Source organism: Epinephelus fuscoguttatus, linkage group LG2, assembly GCF_011397635.1.
Source record: "Epinephelus fuscoguttatus linkage group LG2, E.fuscoguttatus.final_Chr_v1".
Classification (NCBI taxonomy): domain Eukaryota; kingdom Metazoa; phylum Chordata; class Actinopteri; order Perciformes; family Serranidae; genus Epinephelus; species Epinephelus fuscoguttatus.
This window is the reverse complement of record NC_064753.1, coordinates 26,355,097-26,377,607: the sequence shown is the minus strand read 5'-3', so window position 1 is coordinate 26,377,607 and position 22,511 is coordinate 26,355,097. Positions and strand designations below refer to the sequence as shown.

The following is a 22,511-nucleotide window of genomic DNA, read 5'->3' as shown; positions in this document are numbered from 1 at the left end:
CTCACAGCTACACTGTTGTTTGGTTTTAAACAATGAATTTAAGCTCATCAGTTTAAACTCACTCATCCTGTCAGATATCTTTAAGGGACAGACAGACAGTCATCCTGACAGACGGATCACATTCCTGTTATGAATGGCCTGCAGTCACTCCCTTTTAATAGAAACTACAGACAAATTAGAGTCACTAAGCAGAGTAAAGTTTTAAAGGTATAGAAGTTGCCAAGCAAGAGCTTGTTCAGCTGGACGTTATTCTTCAACAAGATCAGATGTTAGCTGATGTCAAAATATGTCAGTAAATATGAAAAGAAAAATTTCCAGAACAAATGTAAGACGTATTTCTACGGGTCTGAGGAGTTAATCAGTAACCAGACATCAAACAAACAGTGTTTCTTTACTCCTGCAATCAGTGAGCCGGTCACTCGGCCAGGCCTCCGTCCAAGTCCAGTGTCAAGCAGTAATCCTCTGCCATAAACATATCAGATTTACTTCCTGTTGTGATTGTGCTCTCACTGTTTTGATATCAGATCTTGATTTAAGGCAGGTCTTACAAGAACCACCAGATGTATGTGTCACTGAAAAGAACAAATGCTTGTCAACTTAATTCATGCCAGTGTGCAGAAAGCAACATGTAGACTGCAGTTACACAAGGTAACTAAGTACATCTACTCAAGGACTGTTATCTGAGGTAATTATACTTAAAAGAGTATATCCATTTCATGGCATTTTATACTGTTACTCAACTACAGTTCAGGGGGAAATACTGTAGTGTTTTTACTCCACTACAATTATTTGACAGGTGTCGTTACTTTTCAGATTAAGATTCTACATACAAAATATTTGATGAGTTAATAAAATATGTTGCTTTGTCATAGATCAAACTGTTAAAGTCCCAAGAGTTGAAACAATTAGCCCATTAATCATAATTCCTGCTTCTTAAATGAGATGATGAGCAGGGTTTTTTTTACTAAATTATAGTAAACTGAGTAATCTAGGCGTTTGGAGTATGTGTTTCACAGAACAAGTAATTTGAAGGTGTCACTTTAGGCAAGGAGAAATCTTGAAGGACACTTCACACTGGCGATGATTAATTGATTGTTCATCCATTCATTATCTGGATGAATCAATGGGCTTGATAGAATGACAGGCTTTGGAGCCCATCCCAGCTGACACTATAGGCGAGAGGCTGGATACACCCTGGACAGGTCACAGAACTGTCACAGGGCTGTCATTGCTAACGTAGGTAAAACTCTCCATGGTATGAACAGTGGTTACATAACCCTAAAATCCAGCCACAACTCAGCCCTGAGCAGTGTGACCGTCCACTATTGACCAATCAACGGACTGCAGTGTTCACAGCTCCACCTTTTAGTACTAGAACTGTGTGTTAGGTACCCCAACAGAGGGGTAACCAAAAATGGGGACAGTGTGGAACAGTTTCATTGGTACCATCCACAGCTTCTCACAGTGGAAAGCGTACTGAGCTGAACTGCTCAGTGGAAACAGGGTTATAGAGACAGGCAACCATTCGCACTCATATTCACACCGACAGGCAATTTAGAGTCACCAGCTAACCTCATGTCATTGATTGTTTTAGCCTTGTAAGAATTGTTAAAAATTAGCTCTACCTTGAAGAACTACTACAGTGAAATGCTGCTAACACATTAATGCATCAGTAGAAAAAAATCTGATGATGCCATAGTACATTTACAGCGGAAATTTGAGATACTTTAAGTACATTTAGTATTTTTGCTCAAGTAACATTTTTGATGCAAGACTTTTACTTCAATATTTTTTCTTGGAGGGATTGCTACTACGTACTATCTGCCCCACTGACAGACAGGGATAATTAGAAGCTTGTTTTTTCTCAGTAATAACTTGCATGTATTGTTTGTTGCTGCATGCAGGTTACAGTCGAGGTGTTTGATCTCCTGTGTGGGAGCGGTTGCTTGTGGAGGATTTCACTGTTGAAACCAACAACAATAGCTGTTGTCTGTTTAGCGTCTCTGCAGCTGTGGTATTTAGGTTAACTTGTGTTTTAGTGATTGCTTGATCCCAAAGCAACATTACCACTGCTGACAGACAAATGTGCTGTCTGTGATTACACAGCCTCACAAGGCTGACCTGCTTTAGAAAAATGTGTGGTAATCAACTCAAACTTACTTGCACTGATTTTAGGGTTGTTCAAAATGGCTGAGTTCTTTTCCTATACAGCCAGAGAGATAAGTTTTGAGGCTGAATATTTTCAAGTAAAGAAGGAAATTTTTCTCACATACTGTAGGTCGAAGCTGCTGTACACAAACGTGTACTCTTTAAAGGATAGGTCAGAGTTTATTCAAGTCAGTCTTTAAACAAAATTAACATGTCAAATATGTACATTCAGTGAGTCACTGGTTCTTGGCTTAAAGCAGTTTACAGTTTCATGTAAACAATAGGGGACTTCACTGTCCTAATTCTGTGTGAAAATTACCTCTAAAGTTTAACAGAAGCTAATATGAAGCTTTAGCAGGTGGGATCCTTTAAAGTTCCAGTCTTTCCTTCTTTGTGTATCCACAAACTGAGTTTCCTCGCTGAGCAAGGTGGAGGGACAGTAACACTAAGGGAGAATTTGTTACTAAAAACACAGAAAATCTAGAAGATCTCAACTTGAGCTGTGCAATTTCTGGAGTCTAATTATTATAATTAACTGTTTTTTATGAACAAATGTAAACCCATCACTGAAAAACATCACAATCACCAGAAAAAAAAAAGTTTGCATTGTATGTTTCTATAAACCATGGATATGTTACATTTACATCAATATGTAGCACAGTGGTTCTTAAACTTTTTACACAGTGTATCATCTCAGAAAATATTAGGCCAGTGGTTCCCAACTGGTCCAGCCACTGGGTCCAGATTCCTCCTTAGTCAAGTTATTAGTTCAAGGTCCACACAGTTTAACACTTTCAGCGGCATATCTGTGTTTAGACATGTCACCAAGCTAGTTTGCTGACTCTGTCAAGTAGCCACTCACTCTACAGCAGGAACTACACGTAAAAAATAAAAGCTCTGTGCCAGAAATTCACTGCACTTAAAGATACAGTGTGTTCTTTACAAACTTGAAACATTTGCAAGTCACTTCAGTCCATTCAGAATGGACCCACAATCCAATTTTGGACTGCGACCCACCAGTTGGAAACCACTGTATTAGGATGTTAAAGTACCACCACTACAACCAACATTAAAATACAGTAGCGTAGGCCTACCCTGTTTAGCTACAGACAATTCACACAGAAGGCAGGTTTATTCTAAATCAGATGACTAGGAGCAGCCACCCTCCACAAAGGGGCAGCAGAACTACAACTGGCACTTACAGTCTTCCATACGGCTCTGGTACACTGCAAAGGCCAACCACTCATCAGGTGCTGTGGAAACTTCACAGGCACTGCTTTAGAAGCCACTAGCACTTGCACTCTGTTGGTTGATGTCCACTTCAGTTTCAACAGGGCTGCTCAAAATATTCACCTCCTGGTCCACACTTTTCCTTAATAGTTAATAGTTCCTGTTTGGAGCCACAATTTCAGTGTCCTTACAACTTTCATTTTACCTCGGCTTATTATCTTGCTATCACAGTTTAGCTCAGAACTATGGATATATGCGTGCATTACGTTCATGAACATGATTCGTGGCTGATATTGAACAAAATTATTACAAAAAGGGCAAAATCTTTTTTAGATTACATGTCATGGATCTCATAGTTTATGTATGTTCATTCTAAATGCTATAGGCCATTATTTAAATGATCAATATAGGTTTAAAAAAAAGTTTTGTGGAGATTCCTCAACATACCACCAGAGGGAGTATCATAGTTTGAGAACCAAGGATGTCACAGATGCGTTGAAACTTTATGTTTCAGCAATGCTGTGACACAAAAACCATTTGGTTATGCTTAGGAAAAGACCTATGTCGCTTCCCAGCCAACATTTTTTTTTTTTTTTTTTTAAGATATTTTTTGGGCAGTTTAGCCTTTAATTGATAGGACAGCTTAAGCATGAAGGGGGAGAGAGAGAGGGAAGGACATACAGCAAAGGGCCACAGGCTGGAAACGAACCCGGGCTGCTGCGGCAACAGCCTTATACATAGGGCGCCTGCTCTACCACTAAGCCACCGACGCCCCGCCAGCCAACATTTGTATGTGGGGTTCATGTGGGTAGTAAACAGGCTGAAAAATGGGGCATATATGGGATTGTTCATGGGTTACATACTGGCCCCTTGCCAATTGGCAACATGGGTGGGTTTACCCTAGTGGGCCCCAGATAAGATGTCCATTTTGGGCCCATATACATTTGGTACCCAGGTAGCCCGAGCATAACCAAGTGGGGCCCACTTGGGTAAGGCAAACATGTGGGCAATTGGCATGGGGCCGGTATGGAACCCATGGACGGTCCCATACAGGGCCCATTTGTCAACCCATTTACTACCCATGTGGGTCCCACAATGCTGGCTGAGTTATAGGAAGATCTGCCACAGGGAGAAAATCATGTTTTGGTTTAAAATACCTGGTTTGGGGGCACAATCTCCATTGGAAAGGCAGCCATGTCTCAGTAAAACACAGCAACTTCTCATGCCTTTAGAGCTGCTGGAAACACAGACACTGACAAAACACCCATGTTTGGTGTCTAAAAAGATGGCGAAAAAACAGCAATGACTCATTAAATCACAAGTGATTTTGTTGTTTGTTGGTCTCAAACAGTAGACTGCAGTGGACTGAAGCTGGGCAGGCATCTCACCAAGGAATCCCCTCCACCTCCAGATGACAAAGTCAGCTTTCAAGTCATCACTTATAAATGTTGATATGATACAAATGAAACGTACAAATGTAATGTATGTGAGGTGACTGGGCTGTGGAATAAGTTTTTTTTCCAATAGGGGAGCTTCATATATTTAAAGTCACTGATTTATAAATCACCTGTTCTGTGATCTAACTGACTAAATCCAAAAGGAGAAGAGCACAGTGGACCTTCAGGTTGTTGACATTTCAATGTAATGCAGGACAAACGTGTAAACAGTAATAGTTGAGGGATAGTACCTTTTAAAAATCATCACAGTGTAAAGGATCAGGTATTAATCTCTTACAGCTCAGGCCTGAAGATTAATGCTGTGATAACACTGTGTTGAACACTGCAATGAGAATATATAGCCATAAAAATGCAAAACTAACCTGACACTGATCTGATAAACTGTCAGGTTATTCAGTCTGAATCTATGGATCAGTTTTCTCGGCTGGAAGAATGTACTGAACTTTATGATGCCAGCACAATTAAAAAAAACCCTCACATAATGAACTGCACATCTGAACAAAGCGTCCTTTGTTATGTTGCAGAAAAGGACTCAGCTGTGTTAAGTACATACGCGTTAAATGATAAAACTATGTGTTGATTGTAAAAGAGATAAAGTGACTCCAGACGCACAAGCCCTGAAAGCAGGTTTGTCCTGCTGCACTGAGGTATTCAGTGCCTAAAGGCCTGAACCAAATATTTACCTTGGCGTTACTGTACAGAACCTGAGCAGTGTTACTACAGTTACTATAGTATTACTCAACACAAAAACACAATAAAACTTTGTGGGTGTTGATCTAAAAATAAGATTTTAAAGTACAAGGTCAGAGCATGTAAAGAAGGCTAAAGTTACATAAAGGTAATTTACCTTTCATCCACTGGCTATATTCAGTAAACCAGCCAGTGTTAATTGGGAGCTATTCATCGTCAAGATGGAAGTATCTGGGGGTTACGTAGGTTGTTTGTGTCCCTGTGGGTCTGCAGAGGCCTGACAGCTCGGCTCGGTGATATAAACCAGCTCACTTACAAACCATTTACTGCTCACCACTTCATTACTGATGCTCATACTTTTACAAAAGTAATGGAGCACAGAGACAGGCATGCCTCTCCATTGATAGTGACCATTTCTCTCACTTCACTAGCAAAACTCCAATGCACAAAGTCCCCACAGTTTACTAACAAAATAATATCAGCTCTCTGTTTTGTTAATATAATTTAAATATTTATTTTCGATCCTCTATCATGGGGGTTTTAAACATACGGCTCGTGGGCCAGAACTGTCCAATCCTGCCCACTGGATGACATCACACACCTAATGTTGATGCACTTGTGAGGGCTAAGAGGTGCCAGGTTTCATAAGCAACTTAAACAGTTATTAGCCTCCTCAGCTGCTCTTCTCGATGTTTCTACCTTTTTTTGGGGGGGGGCCATTAAAAGGTTTTTTGGGAGGGAGTTTTTCCTTATCTGCCGTGAGGATCCAAAGGACAGAGGGATACTGTATGCTGCAAAGCCCTCTGAGGCAAATTGTGATTTGTGATATTGGGCATTATAAATGAAACTGAAGTTGAATTAAATGTAAAATGTTGCTTCAGAGACTTCTCTACCCCGACAAGAATACAGTTCTCTGAAAAAAGAATAATTAATTATTGTGGTCACATTTAAAGATACTAAACATTGTGCAAAATATTGTCAATCAGCAGCTTCAGTAGCTTCCACTTTAGCTTGGTGTGTTGATGCTTGCATTTCTGCACAGGGGTGGAAATATATGTAGAAATGCACATGTAATGACAGTGAAAAGATGACTGACTGAGTGTGGAAAAACTGAGACAATTTTGAAATTACACCTATATTTTTTAAAGACTTATCAAGCTGATAATCATCTGTTATGCGATCTATGGAGTAAAATGAGTTTGACACCCCTGCTCTATCACCTCTTAGTTTTCAGGAAATCTCACACAGAGAATCTAAACCATCAAACCAGGTCCCATTGTTACAGCTAGGGGGCAGCATGGTACTGTGACATTTTATCAGTGACGCTCACAAGCTGTTTTTATTTTTTTTGTCCTCCTACACTAACCCGCCAGAGTTGTTTCTAGATCCCTGTAAGACTTGTTAAACTTGTATGTTTCCTGTTAAGGGCTGTGAAATAGAGAGCTCCGTGTGAAAAACTGGAGCTTTTTAAACCCCATACATTACAAAACTCTCACAGTTCCCTCTGAGACAACTCTTTCAGCTGTCTACCTCTTTATTCCTCAGCAGTCACTCTGGTTGAAGTCACTCAAGCACATAAAAGAATCCCAGGAATGATCACCTTGTTAAGCATACACAACTTTCCCCTCTTAAGCCGCCGGCCTGCAGCCCCTATTAGTTTACTGCTTGGCTTGCCACAAAGGAGGGAGAGATAATGCTGTGGCACTTGAACGGTTGATTTGTTTGTTCCACACAGAATAGCAACAAATGAAGGTCATGCCCTGCCAACAATAGCCAGTCAGCCAGTGTGAATAAGAAAGCTCAGTCTATTCACCTCCTTGTCCTGCTGTAGGTACAAGTGTGAAGAAAGTTTTCAGAGTGGGAAGTCTACACTCTCAGTTTCTCAACGTTAAACCATGACATAGAAGTAGCTTCAATGTTTTTCTTTTAATCTTTAATATTAAATTGAAACCAGATCTCTACAATGTGATCTAAATAAATTACAAATACATCTGTGAGCTTGAAGCCCTGCACCACGAATACTTTTTTTTCTTTGCCCAAGAGGCTGAAGGAGGTCAAAGCTCGGGCTGAAAGGTGATCAGGCCCAAACACAGGATTCATGTGCTTCATATGTTCCAGCGGGAAAAAACACTGACCCACTGAGCACGAAATTAAAGATAAAGAGCCGCTATTGACACAGCTGCGTCAACCCCACAGAGATTTCATCTGAGGATGAATGAAGTCAGTGTACAACCATCACTGGGCCGATCAAATCATCTCAGTTAGTATGTCACACTTTCACACCACTAGATTTGAAAGAGAAATATTGTACTTTGTACTCCACTACATGTTTTCTGTTTGAGTTACTTTGTAGATTTCACATTTTGTATCATACAAACACTGCAAAAATCTATCAAGTAATTTGTGCTGTATATTAAGATTAAGATTTCATTTCAATATCACAGGGAGATCTGAAATTGCTCTGTGTACCAGGACATCAACTGTTTTACATAAATACAATACAAAACATCATGTAACCAAGCAACAAAAACCATACTACTACAAACACTACTAATCACATCAGGCATTACAGTGCAATAAATTAAACATTTCTATTACATTTAGTGAACACTGAGGCTACTTAGAAGCCATACTCTGATTTAATAGGTTTACACACTGAGGAACAAAAGAGATGCTGAACGTGTTCAGTTGAGTCTGTGGGACTCTAAATGGCAAAAGCTCATTTTCTTCAAAAAAGTGTGAGAAGGATTAGGCTAGACGTAAAACTATTGAGTCCTGAAAGTTTTATTTGGGCAGATTTTAACTTCTTATAATGAGAGAAAAACAGTATGATCATCTTATAGTTCAATTCAGCTCCCTGTGGATCAGATAACATTAAAATGCTGCATCATGTTAATACACAGGAAATAAAGGTTCACTAACATGTTATATATTAAAGCACTCTGTAAGGAGCTGTTCTGTATAATGAGCACTTTTACTGTTGATACTTTGCTTACATTTTGCTGATAATACTTTTACTAGTAGTAAAAAATAGTTAGTATAAGATAACATGAAGGATATTTACTTGTCATGGCATATTGTCACACTTTGGTTTTGATGCTTTTACTTTTGTAAAGGATCTAAATACGTCTTCCAACCACTAGCCAAAACTAATTAGAACTTATTGTATTTGTCTTTCATTTTATACGAAAAGATGTATGAATATTTAATATGTTGCTGGGTTTTATCACCCCTCCCTGGCCATTTTATCAGTGTTTTAATTTTATTTTGTTCCCCAGTGTTTTTATGATCCCTCTGTTAGTATTTTATTGTAATGTTGTTTTATTGTTGATTTTGGTTTTTATCTACTATTTTTTTGAAGCATTTTGAAACCTTGTTATCACAAGTGCTATATAAACAAAGTTCAGCAGCACTGAGATCCAGATCGGTCTTGGTCAACTGACCGGTCTCAGTCACTTATTGAAGGTCCTGGTCTAGTCTTGGTCTCAGACAAAGAGGGCTTTACAGTACACTTAATTTCAAGACCGGTGAGGACCACATCTGTGGGGATATCACTAAACTGCCTGAGTAAAAAAGGAGTGCTAAATTAAGATGGTTAAGTTGATTTCAGCTCCTGGGAAATTCCCAAACATAAATCATATCTACAATACCTTTATTTTTATCAAAATGTTGTTCATGTTGCACTCACATAGATACATACACACATTCAGTGCAACAGTAAAACAGATGCATGAAGAGGAATCTTTATTTGCTTTCTGTGGGTGTTTTTATGGGAATATGGATGCTGAGGATCAATTTAAGGGGTGCCTATAGTGTGTGATGCAGCGTGGGACTCACACTGATTTGGTCTTGACTCAGTCTCAACTCCTCAAAGTTCTGATCGTGTCTCTGTCCTGAGGCACTCTGATCTTGGTCATTACTTGGTCTCAGTTTAGATGGTCTTGACTACAATACGTACAAGTAATCAATAAATAAATAAACATAGATTTTTAACTAGGTATTTTAACTTTTTGTGGAAAAACCTTATGAGATGCAAATTATTATTCAAAGCAAGTATTTTTATACATCTTAAAACATGTCTACAACCGATCTGTAAATGTTAAAATCATGAATTGTTCAACAAAGAAAAAAAAACGTGAGTAACTGGAAGTAACTTTATTTTAGTCTCAGCAGGATTTATGATTATACAAATGTGTACAGAGAGGTAGTGGCAGCAATTTGTCTCAATCCACTCCCCCTCCACAGGCGTCAGATGAGGACATATTCAGCGTAGAGCCAACAGAGAGTGCAAATCATCACAGTGTAGCAAAACATCGAATGTCAGTTTTGCTCATCAGAAGAAACACGTACAAGGCTTTCAACACACAAGTATGACGTTAAACAAAAAGACGTAGGCTGTGTTCAGTATCCACACTGCCCCATTCATAAGAGAAATCCCCAGAGATGAAGTTAAATCAAAGTGTTTCCAGTAAAAAGAGATGTAATGGTTTTGATATGTGTGACTTAGTCCAGTGCTGACTACAGAAATTTAATTTAGGTTTTGTCTTGATTGCATGAAGCAGCCCTTCCCAGTTGATGTAAAAACAATACTGTGTTGTCTCTAATATTTGGAGTAACCTTTGTAATAAAATTACAACAAATGCCTGTTAATAATATTTTTCATGATCTATTTTTTGTATAAAAACTGTATAAAAATGGATGTGTACAAAGTCCCTCATTTACTGGTCCCTAAAACCTTCACTGAGCCAGGATTTTGTGTATTCAACCATGAATAAATAAAAAAAAAACCATCCTGGCACTCCTCACTTCATATACTTGGATTTGATCTTCATTCATTAAAAAAGGTAAATATATTTTATTTGACGAAATGATATACAAATTAATATTCAGATACTGTATGAAAATTTAAAATATTTGATAGGCATAAAAAAGTGAGGGTTAATAACCTCATATTGTTCACAAAAGGCAGTACTGGTTGCGTTGTTTTACAGTGCATTAAAGAGTGCGTTTTCAAGTTTACTAACGCTAAGATAATTACGTGTAATTCATTTGTTAATAAAGTAAAATCCACTCAGAATAGAACGGACAAATTTACATAAGACTTAAAGTGGGAATATAAAAATTAAACAGTATGTACATTTAATTTCTACAGGATGCTCTAATACAAAGACTGTTCTGATTTCATCCATCAGAGCTGCTCAAATAATACTGAGTGAATTACATTGAGATCGTGCCCAGGATTCACCGCACAGATGTTTTGGTGTAATATCTACAGTTTTGGCACAGATCTCCAGCTGTTTGGTCCAGCAGTGATGCATTTAAAGCAGCTTCATCCTCCACCTCAGGGTTCGTTCACAAAGTGAAGGTGGACAAGATGTTGTCCTGACTTGAGGAGCGCTTGTATCCCAGAGACGAGCTGAAGTACGTCTCCCCGTCGGTGCTGATGTCATCGTCGTCGTCGTCGTCATCCAGCGTGTTGAGCAGTGGAGCGGAGTTGCCCTTACGCCTGGATGAGACAGAATAATATCAGTACAGGGACAGTAAGAATGTCTGTGTTTCCTTACTTTAGTGTGTTCCAGATAACAAACTTGCAAATGGACAGTTGTGTATTGTTTTTAGCCGTTTACCTGATCTCACTCCGCAGAGTTTTGAGCTGGCTCTGCAGCTGCTCGTTGGCCTCCACCTGCTCATCCAGATCCCTCTGCAGCTTCTTCTTGCCATGTTCCAGCCGGTCGATCTCTTCTTCGGCCTCGTCCATCTGCCGCTTCAAGGCTTTTAGACGCAGGTTCAACTACAAGAAGAGCCAACATGCATGGCGTTAAAAGGGTTCAACAAATAGTTTCACTATATGGCTATTAATGTAATTTAAAGTCTCTAGTATATTGCATTTAATGAGAGTATTACGTACTTGGTCCTTTTGATCTTGCAATGAGTTGTGTTCTTCTTCACCTTGCATCATCATCTCTTTCACCTTCCTCTCTAGCCTGCGGTTCGCCAGCTGCAGGTTGGCACGCTCCCTGAAACACATGCAATGAGAGGCATCATCATACTGTACATGTAGTAAGTCCAGCACATTGTTCTGACTTACTACATCTTTGAACTGAAAGAACTGAGAGCTGATCAGATTCTATCAGGTTTGACTGCACCGTAGTTGGATTAAAAAATCACTACTAAGTACCACTTCAGTTTAAATCAATATTCTGGTCGTGATCTTTATAGGCTTCAACGTTGTAACTCACATTTATTAGTGTTCCAGTATAAACTCTAACTTTCACCTGCAGCCTAGAGGTTATTGTGGTACCAACCTAATGAACCTTTACAGTCAACTTTCCCCTCTAATCCTTTGCTCCTCCATCACCTTCACCACAGCACACCTCATTTCTATTCCCAGTTGGGAGCCTTCATCTCACCTTTCCTCTCCCTCCAGCCTCTCCTCCAGCTCCTGTATGCGACCCTCCAGCTGGGCTACCAGGCCCTCTTTGTTGGACTTGTGGGAACCCTCTAAATGAGCCACTCTGCTCTTCAGGTCTTTGGACTACAGAGGTCACAGAGAGAAAGAGGTAGTGAGGTACAGATCTGGGCGAATGTTTGTTCATATCTTAATATCATTGTTTCAAACGTATAATTGGAAATTGAGAATGGGTACTATCAAATGAAAATGATGAAAAGACATATGGATGAAATGAGTTGGTGCTTTTGTTGTGAGACTGTAGAGTAACACTGTGTGTAGTTTTCCTCCAGACAGGAGAGTGTGTACCTGTCTCTCCAGAGCCATCTTGTCACACTCCAGGTCCTGTCTGCTAGCCCTCTCCTGCAGGAGTTCATTCCTCATCTGCTCCACCTGTCAAGCCGAGCCCAGACACTGTCATCACTACGGTCCCACACAGTCTGATGACAATTATTATCAGACGCTGCCTGAGTCTCACTCACAACAGAAACTACTGCAGCGCTGAGTGACTCAAAACGCTAAACAATAGAGGAGTTAATGCTGAAAGAGCCTCAGTTAATTGGGGAGCTCGATTTTCTTGTTTGGCTGCATTCCACTTTTTGTTGAAATCTTCCTGTCAACTCTCAGTGACACGGGGTTGTAGTAAAAAAAAAAAATAATGACAGTAGTTTCTGTAAGGAAAATATAGCTGTAGGCGTTGAGACTACAGGTAGAAGGTATATGTTTTTAAACCTAGCAACAATTTTGTGTAAGGTGTGTGGGATTATACAAGATTGAAAGAATCGCTCATTATTTTGGTTAATACAGTTACTCAGTTTCATGAGGGAGCTGAGATCAATATTGAGAAAAAAAAAATGAAACAAAATTCTGTGAATATAATAAGATTTTTTTTGTTATCAGGTTAGCTGTTTCCACCTGTTTCCAGTCTTTATGTTAAGCTAAGCTAACTGGCTACTGGCCCTTATATTTAAAAGATAGATATCAGAGTGGTATAGATCTTTAACAATGGGGAATCGAGAACCAGTTCCACATTGTCCGATTCACTGGTATTGTATTCCTCTAAGCTTTCTGATTCCTTTCATCAATGCCAGCACATATTTACTAACAGTTGCACATTGCAACACAGTAATGTCAAACTCACGGGTCTACGCTGCTGGATGTTACAACTGAAAGGAGTGATGACAGAGACGGGAACGCTCCAAGAAGAAAGATGAAAACAGCTGATTGTTATGTCTGCACTGTAAAATGATAATTGAGTGTTCAGGTTCAAAGATAACAAAACAGTTGTGGTGAAAACCTGCGTAGCCCTACTTTTTTTTCCATACAGAAAATATATCAGGAATCAATAAGGGAATCGATAAAGAATCAGGGGCCAGTTGCACAAAGCCCCCTAAGTTTGCTCCTTAAGTAAGACACTTCAGGCTTCCATGAAAAAAACTCGCCAATAAGTGACTGAAAAGATCCTATTGCTTGAAACCACAGAGCAATCATTAATTGTAAATGGGCTGGAAGAGCACAGCCTTGAAGAAATTAAGTGATCCAACCCCCGACGGTCACAATAATAAACTGACTTCTGGTGAAATTTAAAGTGCAAGATCAGTTACTTATCATTTAGCATTTCTCATTTACTTCCATAAACTCAACCATGTAGCAGTTAAGACAGAGTCAAAGGTATTTCATGTTTTTGCTCTTACGTTGGTTACTACGGTTCTTTGTGCAACGGTTTAACAGATTTTATGCAATTCAACCGGCTCCAGACTAATGAGCAGAATTGATAATGGCAATAGTATCAATAAAATCAATTCCCATCCCTGTGGATCTTCTCATCTAACTCTCCGCAAGAGAGTGAATACCGTATACTGTAAGTGTATTTCCCAAATGTCGAACTACTCCTTTAAAACTAATCTGGTGTCATCGTATATCCACTCACTGAACACAAAATGAACTCAGAGAGGCCTTACTGCATGAACATGACTGCTCAGTGATAGTCTGCTTCAAAAGAAAGGGGGATGAAAAGTAATCGATAGAGCGGTGATGGTTTTTTCTTTGTGAAGAGAGCTTAGAATTGGTGATATTTTATGCCAATTAGTGGGTGACAGTGGGCTGCTCTGATGAACGATGGCCCCTATAACTGGTGCACCCAGCACAGTGCTTGAGGGAGCTGAATCAGCAGACTGGAACATACAGCGAAGCTAATCTGCTTTGTGAAAGACGGCAGGAGAGGAGAGGGGAGATTACTCTCATTTAGACAGGAGAGGAGCACCTGGTGCCAGGAGAGACGCAGGTGTTCTTCCTGCTGCCTCTGCTGCAACCCCACCACCCCTCCATCCCATAGCCATACATCGCCCCTCTCCTCCCCACAGACATTAGAGCACACACACCAGCACATACCCGCATGTGTGTGTGTGTGTGTGTGTGTGTGTGTGTCTCGGTGTGCGCTGACAAACACACACCACCAGCACTCAACCTACTCCACTCTGACTGCACAAAGCTCAAGTGTTGCCTTGACAACCGACCTCAGCCTCATGCTGAACTATTGCCACTTTGTCACAACACCACTATTTTCTCCCTGCCAAGAATTTTTTAGAAGGGAAACCATTTAAGGAGATTTTAAATACTCTACTCAACCACACTAAGTCTCTCTTGATGTCGCCACGCACATTAATTCAAAATTTTGGTCACAACCTTTGTGTCAGTTCCAGACTGAGAGGAACCTGTAGCTAGGCCCGTCTCTGGATCTCAGTTTTACATTTAATGTTTAAGAGATGCAAAGGTCCCGTAAAACTCCGACCACAAGACGCACACCTTTACATAAAATCAGCAGGGTTGCAATAAAGCAGTTTTATTTCAAAAACTCCAGAACCAACATCCTCCCTGTGATTAGTAAGCACTCTCCCACGAACAAACAACAATCCTAAAAGCACACGTACTTTGTCTAAATCTTACTTCACAGTGCCTCCGTCAGCAGCTTTATCAGGGAGGAATAAAAACTGGAGCATTTGCTAGCGAGGGTATAAAAACTGACTTCAAGCACAAGAACTGGATTTGTTCCTCGAGATGAAGTTACTGAGCGTAATTTCCAAGTGAACTCTGCAACCTGCAAACTTGAGACATTTGGCAGCTCGCATATTTTGGCTTGAGCGGCGCATTAAGAGGGGTCTTTTGTGACTGATGCATGAAAATTGGATAGACGCTCTTAGAGCATGCTGGCAGGCCGCCAACCTGAATGATTATGCAAGATCATCTTACAAAGCAATAACCCGTCCACTTTATCCAGACCAGGAATAAACTGGGCATGTAGTGTGGATATTTAATGTTAAGACACACACATCTGAGAGTGTGCACATGCACTGAAGCATCATCAACCTACATATAAATCACGTAACCTGATTCTTTCAGGACTATATTTGAGACCCGAAATATTTTTGTGGAGATGACTTTTGTTTCAGTCAGAGATTAGTGATTGTGGTCATGATGTTAGAGGTGGAAGACAAAGCAACAGGAGATCTGGATATCATTTACAGGTTGAGATGGAACAGAGACATGTCTGTGGGAACTAAAGTGAACATGGACACAGGTCACCTACACAGGTGAGCACTGATAATGAGAAAGTGTTGAGAGTGTGTGTGTGTGTGTGTGTGTGTGTGTGTGTGTGTGTGTGTGTGTGGTACCTGTACTCTTCCTCGGTCTATCCTGTCCATCAGCTGGTCTCCACTCTGACGCTCCTCCTCCAGGTCTAACTCCAGCTGAGCGATTCTGTCCTGCACAATGAAGCGGTTACATCCATACAGTCAGTGAGTGTTGCTATCTGAATCTGTCATATATCAAATGATTGATAACTGATGTTTACTGAGGTGTATGAGTATCCGTACTTATCATCATAAGGCCTTTTGCAATGATTTGATGTCATCATGTCTACTATTAATAAAACCTTTATTAGAAGCTTTATCTGACATCATCATTTACCTCCATGAGTTTGACATGTCGAGCTTTGTCATCTTTAGCGTTGGCTTTTGTCTCAGCCTCCTCCTCCAGTTCATGAACCTTGTCATTTAGCGTCTTCTCCCTGAGCAGGGCCTCGTCTCGCTCCCTCTGACACTGCCGCAAGTCCTCCTCACGTAGTGACAACTAAAACGACATGCAACAAATGACGACTATTGGTCGACTAGGGAAATTCAATTCAATCCATTTATGGTGAACTGTGGGAATGGAAATGAGGCTTGTGCACCCTGCTCCACAATAATCTAAGATTTAGAAAACAAAATCAGGTTTATGTGTGAAAGAATGCATATGCACATTTCAGTGAAACTTGTCTTTAATCAGTGTCTAATTAAATGACCCTCAGTGCAGCAATAAATACTTCTGGAAAGACCATCTCCTTGTTCAGTAAGTCATATTACTTCTCATCTTAAGTAGCTTAAGTATCACAGCTGAAGCAATGACCAACAATTTAGCTGCTGCTTAAGGAAAATTATTATATGGTTCCCCTGAGTGACTAATGAATCCAGTGCAGCTAGAGCTTCCCCCTGTGTTCATTCAGCAGCAGTGCCCCCCACAGCTGGAAAATTGCCCCCATTGCTTAATGCTAAGACAATGAAAATACATCAACTGCCCTTACATCTCACCAGGAACAAATATTTGGCCATTAGTGCAGAATTATTCCATATTTCATCATGTAAATACTTAAGACCTAATTCAAGCCGTCGAGCTAAAGCTGAGCACACAAAGACTTAATAATAAGTGTAATGGGATAATGGTGCATCCTCTCTCAGGGCCTGAAGAGCAATAAAGAGGTTAGGAGGTGAATAAATTACTGTATACTTGGATTAATAGGGCAGATCTAGGGAGTGAAACCTGCTATGACTTATTGCTGCTTTTACGCCGCCTTCCTGGACAGATCGCTCTTGAAAATAGAGACTGTTAAAGAAAAAGCATGAATGTAGCCTACATTTGTAATTTTAGTGATAGTCTGCCAAGTTCACATGGGTGGAGATGGACGAGGCGTTCAAGAGCAGCTGGAAAAGTGGACTCACTAGGCCCAGTCGAGAGCAATCAGTTTCTCAGGAGAGGTGGAGGAGGAGGATGTGAATGCTGCCGCTGCAGCTTTCAAAACAATGATATCACAACACTGACATCCTCCTCTTCCTGTGCACCAGCTGGACAGAGATAGATCAGCATGAATGTAGACAGGAAAAAAAGGATGCTGACCATGTCCTTACATACACACTTTGCCCACAAGCACATGTACAGCTGAAAGCCCATATCAGGAAGATCCAGATCAGTAAATCAGTAAAATTGAGCGGCAGCATGTTATGCATGTCAAATAAAGGCTGAAAGTAATGACTACAGTTTCCAGAGAGGGAAATGTCACTGCTCTTCTTTTCTCTTTGCTTGGGAGCCTCTTGAGCTTAAAAGGGCAGAGCATGCCAAAGCCTCTATTAAAAGGTACCCAGTGGAGTTTTCATTATAAACAGACACGGTTTTGTTTACAGGGTTAGAGTTAGGCTACATTGTGTGCATCGTAAAGGCCTAACAAACACGATGAATGCATTTCCTACTTCAGAAAACATTTTCAAACCCCTTTTTGATGTTTTAAAATCTGTCGTGTTTACAGTCAATGTCCTTTACAGGCATGTTGTCTCATTTTGGGGCACATGACCTCAAACAACTGTGCTACCAGCAGTGCTTCATTACATGACTGTTGACTGCAGATTAATGCAACATTACATTACTTCAAAGCACAACTAGTGGTCAAGAACTCTTTTGTTTTTGGTTCGTACTCTTCTTTTTTACAGGACCACAACTAATCTCCCACTTGTAACTCACTAATACAGAAAGTGGCAGGTTTATATTTGGTGTGCAGCTCTGGAAAACAGCAATATATTCTTGCGAAAAAAAATCAGTCACATGGGGTCACCAGACACATCAAAAACACCTCCAAAGAAAATCATCCGTCTACATTTGCTGCCCCTGGGTCTGAAATGAGCAAAAAAATTAACTGACATACAATGGGACAATCAATTATATCTCATTCACAGACCCTATAATTTACTTGGTCCCGGAACACTGGAGATGGTTACTAACCCAGAGGCAGTCATCTATTGTACACTGTTATCTGTATTACTCCTTCGTTGCTATGGTCCTTTCCTCCCTAAACTACATTATATCTCACAATGTCCTGAAGCATTTCTGCTTTCATAAACTATAAAACCATTTCTGTGCGGTCACTCTAAGTACAGTCTTAACTGCCCTGCCCTGTTAAATCAATGTTTCATAAATACATAAAACCACATAAGCCACCCTCTTCTCTAAGATAAATTATTCACATTCATCTGTTCCCACTTTCAACAAAAACATTCCTCACATACCAAAGTGCTGACGAGGATAAATTGCTCAAATGCAAACAATGCAGAGTGGTCACAAGTTGTTCAGTTTCACCGTTATGGTGCTGTGGCCACACATCAGAGGAGTTCTCCACATTTGCCCTTTTAATTCTGACTCTTGAGAGTAAACATTAATTTTAATAAAGAGCAGAGATTTTCTAGGGCTTTACTCGGCTCAACTACTTCACTTTAATGCTATGTTTTGGGTTTAGGAGGGCAGCAGGGAGTAGAAATACCTAAGTGATGACATCACGCTCTGAGAGGAGAGGATGATGTTGGCGGGAGGGGTCAAACTGGTTGAGTGAGAACAATGGCTCATCATCTGCTGTCCTGCATGGGAGTGCTGGATCAGGCTGACTAATAATGGCCTTGATCTGACCATTCGCACCACGGAAGCGGTGTCAGCGTTCAAATCTGTAACTCCCCTCTGACAGCATGTTACCCTAGATGAGTCTGACGTAGCCCACTGTACCTCGTCTTGTAGGGTTTGGGTAGCCAGTAGGCACTGCTCCAGCTCCTGTCCTCGCTCCTTCAGAAGCCTCTGCAGATCTGTCAGCTCCCGACGGTTGTTCTCTTTGTAAATATTAATCTGCTCTTGGAGCTCCAGAGTGGACGACTGGGACGCCTCCACAATATCATTCATCTACAGGCACAGTGAGGTGAAGTACAGGGAGAGAGGCAGAAAGAAATGTGAGAAAAAAAACCTTTAAATCCACATAATCAACCTGAATCCTGTCAAATCCCTTAATTTTAGAAAACAAAAGAAATTATGGATTGTTCACTACAGACACTCACCTCCTTCTGTAGTTTCTCCACTGTACGGTCCAGCAGCTTCCTCTCATCCTCCATGTCGTTCTTCATGCGCTTGAACTGGTCCTTCTGAATCTTCTCCTCTTGTAACCTCTCCTCTAGGTCCTTGTGTTCAGTGCTCAGTTTGGAAAAGTTCCTCTACGGAAGGACACAACATGAAAGATATCAAACCGTCCTTGTGACAGACATGTCTCCACATACTGTGTAGCTCAGTGATATCGATCTCACCTGCACGTCCTCTAACCGAATGGTCAACGCTCGATTGGCACGCGACATCTCTTCTTCTTGCTCCTTAATTTCAGCCAAAGATTCCTCCAACTGCTTTTTCTCTCTCTGTTAAGGAGACATTGTGGCATATAAGACTTTCATATAACAAAATATGATACAAAATATAACTAGCAGTAACAGCAGTTCTGTGATTGACTCATCTTGACCTCTCACCTCCAGTCGGCCGGCTCTGTCCCCCTGCCTGCTCTCCTGTAGCTTGGCCTCATCGATGATGCGGTTGAGTTTGGCCACCTCATTTTCCAGCTCCTGTGCCCGCCTGCGCAGCCGCTCGGTCTCTAGGGTCAGCCGTCCTGCTTGGCCCTCGGCTGCACCCTTGGCTGCCTCCACTTCAGCCTTCTCACGGACCACTGCTGCGCTGCTCTGTAGATCAGAACAAGACACGAGGCCTCAGCACAAAGGAAGCAGGAGTCTGTGACACTCGGCGGAAAGTGGAACAACGATGCATGATGGAACATTTGAGACTCTCCCAAATGCCTCATGCAACAAAAAGCTATTTGAAGTGCTCAGTTTCTTGCTGAACATTTGTTGCTGTGGAGACACAGAATAACAGTGTCCTCCTGTGATTCTCTCACACCTCATAATAAAGCACAAATGAAGGCAACTAAATCTGAGCTTTCATCAGCCTCTGATGATTGAGGGCCACATAAAATCAGCAGCCTAACGAGGCAGATCTGTCAGTCTCCTGTGTCACTAGATTTAAAGTTTTCCACCTGACATACTGCTGTCAGACAGCTTTTTAGACAAGTCTTAAGTCCAGTGCCAGCAGCAGCAGCAGGGACAGAGTTAATGGGGAGTCCTGTGAGTTCTCGCCATGCCCAAATTTCTGAATGAAGAGTGTGCTTTGGCTCTGACATTTGAGGGTGGAGTGCTATGCAGGAGAGAAAGAGCGGGAGACAGGCGGAAATACATGTCTGTGTGAAAGGAGACAAAGAAAACTGACAACAACCACGCGACTCAGTCAGTATGACAGACAACAGGTTTTCAGTTGTGATAACACCCTTTCGATGAACTACAGCGTCACAACAGAGTCACAAATGTTCGTTTGGAAACAAGATTTTTTTGGAACGGAGATGGAATGTTAGGAAACTGGTTTGGCAATTTCCTGTTTATGTCAGTAAATTGAGGTTCAACACGACAGAGGACATCTGTAAAATCTATAGCGTCAGTTTATCTGTATAACAGAGCCGGAAAACTGAAGCTAAAAGTTATTAAATAAACGCTCCAGGTGTGAAAATGTGTCAAAGAGTCAATAAAGTTCAATGTTCTCTTTCTGCACAGGCAGGTTACTCTCCATCACAGCATGTGTGTGTGTGTGTGTGTGTGTGCACAAAAGCATGACAGCACATACACACACACCTTTCTGTCTTCAAGAACCAACTGACTGCGTTGTGCTCTAGCTGGTGACGCACTGATGAAAGACGGCACAGAAAAATGCACCAATACAAACAGTGAAACTAAAAACAACTGTAGTTGTTTATTCTTGAGCAGTACCTGTTTGTAGCGTAGTAAAAAACACACCTTCCCTCCACACCATCAGGAAAACCTTCATGTTTTTCCTGTTGTATCAGTGACGTAAAAAGCACAAAGACACAAGTTATCACAGTGGGCTTTTCAATGTAGAGGGAGTGTGTGGCGGGCGAAAAGTGTGAAGCTTTGTGAGTTGCAGCATGCAGTGAGCGTTACTGGGAATTTGAACGAGGTTTCGAAGGTGGTAACTTATTTACAAATGCAAAATTTAGTTTCTCCTGGAATCCAAAGTCTACCTCTCTTCACCCCTTAATGCCCGTTGTGACTAAACTGAAAGGTGTTCGTTGATCGGCTCGTCTTGTTGTCACCGTGCATGACTATAGGCACCTCCTGTACTAGAAAGGTGATGGTGCCTCCCTGCTTCAGAGACAGCGGGCCAGTCAGACCTGTTTCTCCTGTCTCCACAGAGCCGCCCTCATCTCTGCCTGACTGGGTCATTTAGTTTGGTCACAAGAGCGAGGAGATCTGTACAGACTGTGCTGCTTAATGCACGGGTAACACTGTTTCACCTGTCAGATTAGCCTGACAAAGGAGAATTCATGTTAGACAACATGTAAGACTTTGTTGTAAATAAAAAGGCTACTGTAAATATTAGAAACAACCACTTAGTATAATGCGGTACAATACCTCAGCACCAAAAGCTACAGTCGCCGCAAGTACCATTATCATCACATTTAATTCATGATGTCTAATTATATATATTTTCCCTTTCTCTGTATTTCTTTGTATTTATTGATTTGTTGTCTACTGATTTGTTAGTTTTTCTGCTCATTTTGTCTGCTTCTTGTTGTCATTTCTCTTTTAATGTATGTTTCTAAATTACCTTAGAAGTCTACTTTTCTGTAATTGTTTGTTTTTCTCCTTAAAAGTTGAGGTGAGGGCTGTTGTATAAGCCTGTGGTTTCTTTTCCTCACTTGACACACTTCTACTTTTTTCATTATCTGGATTTTATGCAGTTTTATCTGTGTGCAAATACATAAAAATAAAATAAAATAAAATAAAATAAAATAAATTAAATTAAATTAAATTAAATTAAATTAAAAATAAGAATACAAATAAAAATACAAATAAAAAATTAAAAATAAAAGTAAAAATAAAAATCACACAGAAATATTAATTAAAAAAACTCAATTAAGGCTTTAGCTTGGACCTTATAAACTAGCAACTGACTAAAGAAATACATTTGCAGTTTTCTGGACCGATGTATCTGCAGTTTAGGTCCAGACAACCGGGCGGTCTCTTGTGTTATTTTGGGTTACAGTAGCTTCCTCATGTTGGTTTAAAAAAAAACAAAAAAAAACTTGAATATCAAAGTGTTGATTGTCAAAGGGGTTGGGTGGGATGTGGGTCTAAACACAGCTTTCACTACAATAATAAAGCATTGACAGTGTGTGTCAGTGCTCCATTTTAACAACACACACAACAAGTTCAGCCCTCACACTTCTCTGCCTGTCCCACTTCCCACACTGGGTCATACCAGTTAAAAACCCGGGCAAAGCCACCCAGCCACAAAGAGGGACACCCTGACGC

General features: G+C 40.7%; 1 protein-coding gene across 1 annotated transcript in view; it reads right to left on the bottom strand.

Annotated features, from left to right (window-relative positions):
* Nucleotides 1–9,665: 9,665 nt before the first annotated feature.
* Nucleotides 9,666–22,511, bottom strand: part of cgnl1 (cingulin-like 1) — a 31,558-nt gene continuing 18,712 nt past the window's right edge. The window contains exons 9-19 of the mRNA XM_049594248.1: nucleotides 19,608–19,814; nucleotides 19,395–19,499; nucleotides 19,152–19,304; nucleotides 18,829–18,999; nucleotides 15,940–16,101; nucleotides 15,645–15,734; nucleotides 12,283–12,366; nucleotides 11,936–12,060; nucleotides 11,434–11,542; nucleotides 11,153–11,316; nucleotides 9,666–11,031 (exon numbers count right to left, since the gene is read on the bottom strand). Coding sequence (XP_049450205.1) covers nucleotides 10,878–11,031; nucleotides 11,153–11,316; nucleotides 11,434–11,542; nucleotides 11,936–12,060; nucleotides 12,283–12,366; nucleotides 15,645–15,734; nucleotides 15,940–16,101; nucleotides 18,829–18,999; nucleotides 19,152–19,304; nucleotides 19,395–19,499; nucleotides 19,608–19,814 — 1,524 coding nt within the window. The 3' untranslated portion in view covers nucleotides 9,666–10,877. The remainder of the gene's footprint in view (nucleotides 11,032–11,152; nucleotides 11,317–11,433; nucleotides 11,543–11,935; nucleotides 12,061–12,282; nucleotides 12,367–15,644; nucleotides 15,735–15,939; nucleotides 16,102–18,828; nucleotides 19,000–19,151; nucleotides 19,305–19,394; nucleotides 19,500–19,607; nucleotides 19,815–22,511) is intronic.